The sequence below is a fragment of the Perkinsus marinus genome, assembly GCF_000006405.1.
Source record: "Perkinsus marinus ATCC 50983 genomic scaffold scf_1104296936228, whole genome shotgun sequence".
Classification (NCBI taxonomy): Eukaryota; Perkinsozoa; order Perkinsida; family Perkinsidae; genus Perkinsus; species Perkinsus marinus.
Window position 1 is genome coordinate 1 of NW_003214195.1, and position 1,011 is coordinate 1,011.

A 1,011-nucleotide genomic window follows, 5' to 3' on the forward strand; every position below is an offset into this window, starting at 1 on the left:
GCTTCGCTCCGCTAGGAAGATTCATTTCTTGCCCAAGATACTGTCTCGATGTAATGTTCATCTCGGATACGCCTAAATTCATCTCTGGCGCGCTTTCGGCGCTCTCGGTGATGATCAATATCGACTTACCACACGTTAATGTAATATGATGGGAAGTGCGTTAAAACGTTCGTGATTTATTCACATTTGATCGATTTAATTGCTCGTCGTTTTGACGTGGTGAACGAGAATTAAATAATCGATACCTGAAAATGAGAAAATATCTGAAAATATCTTCGTGTCGCGAAGGGAAGATTCAAATCAGGTCCTCACGAAATGCGATCTCGTGGCGTCTTCGGAAGATCGGTTGGAGGAGTTCCTCGAGTGTGACACGACGGACTTGTGTTTGAAGATTCAGGAGGGCATCAGTGAGAAGATGAAGAACCTCACCATTAAAATGGCTGAACTTTTACAAGAGTAACAAGACATAGCAGTTTCACCCGTTTTACGCGAAGTGAAATGTGAAATGTGTTTTTTTTCGCTAGTGTTTTTCACATCACGGGTGGAACTCCATACTTATTATTATTTTAGTAATTTCCTACTTATATGATATTTAATGGAGTTTCATTCGAAAACTCGGTGCAAAACGCAGTATTCGCGGTGATATGCGGTAGTCGTGAAACATGTTTTTCACTAGTTTTTTCACATCACTAGGGTGAAAACTCCAATATGCAGTTAGTCTTATTATTAGTACTAGTATACAACATACTATTATTATCTTTCCCTATCCGGTATATATTTGTATATGTATTTATTAGGCATTGATTAGTAATAAGTGGAGTTTCACCTGTTTTTCGCGAAGTGAAATATGAAGTATGCTCCTCACTAGTGTCTCCATATCACGGGTGAAGCTTTAGTATACCCGGAATCATTATATTGGAGTCTCACCCTAGTGATGTGAAAAACACTAGTGAGGAATATATTTTACGACTACTGCATAGCGAGATTATCGGAGTATTATGCCGCTTCACG

The 1,011-nt window shown here is 39.2% G+C and overlaps 1 protein-coding gene across 1 annotated transcript; it reads left to right on the plus strand.

Annotated features, from left to right (window-relative positions):
* Positions 1–53: 53 nt before the first annotated feature.
* On the plus strand, positions 54–460 carry Pmar_PMAR003040 (hypothetical protein; the record flags this gene model as incomplete). Its single annotated transcript, XM_002783740.1, has 2 exons — positions 54–140; positions 305–460. The coding sequence occupies 2 exons, from the start codon at positions 54–56 to the stop codon at positions 458–460; spliced, it is 243 nt and encodes an 80-aa protein (XP_002783786.1).
* Between the last annotated feature and the right edge of the window lie 551 nt (positions 461–1,011).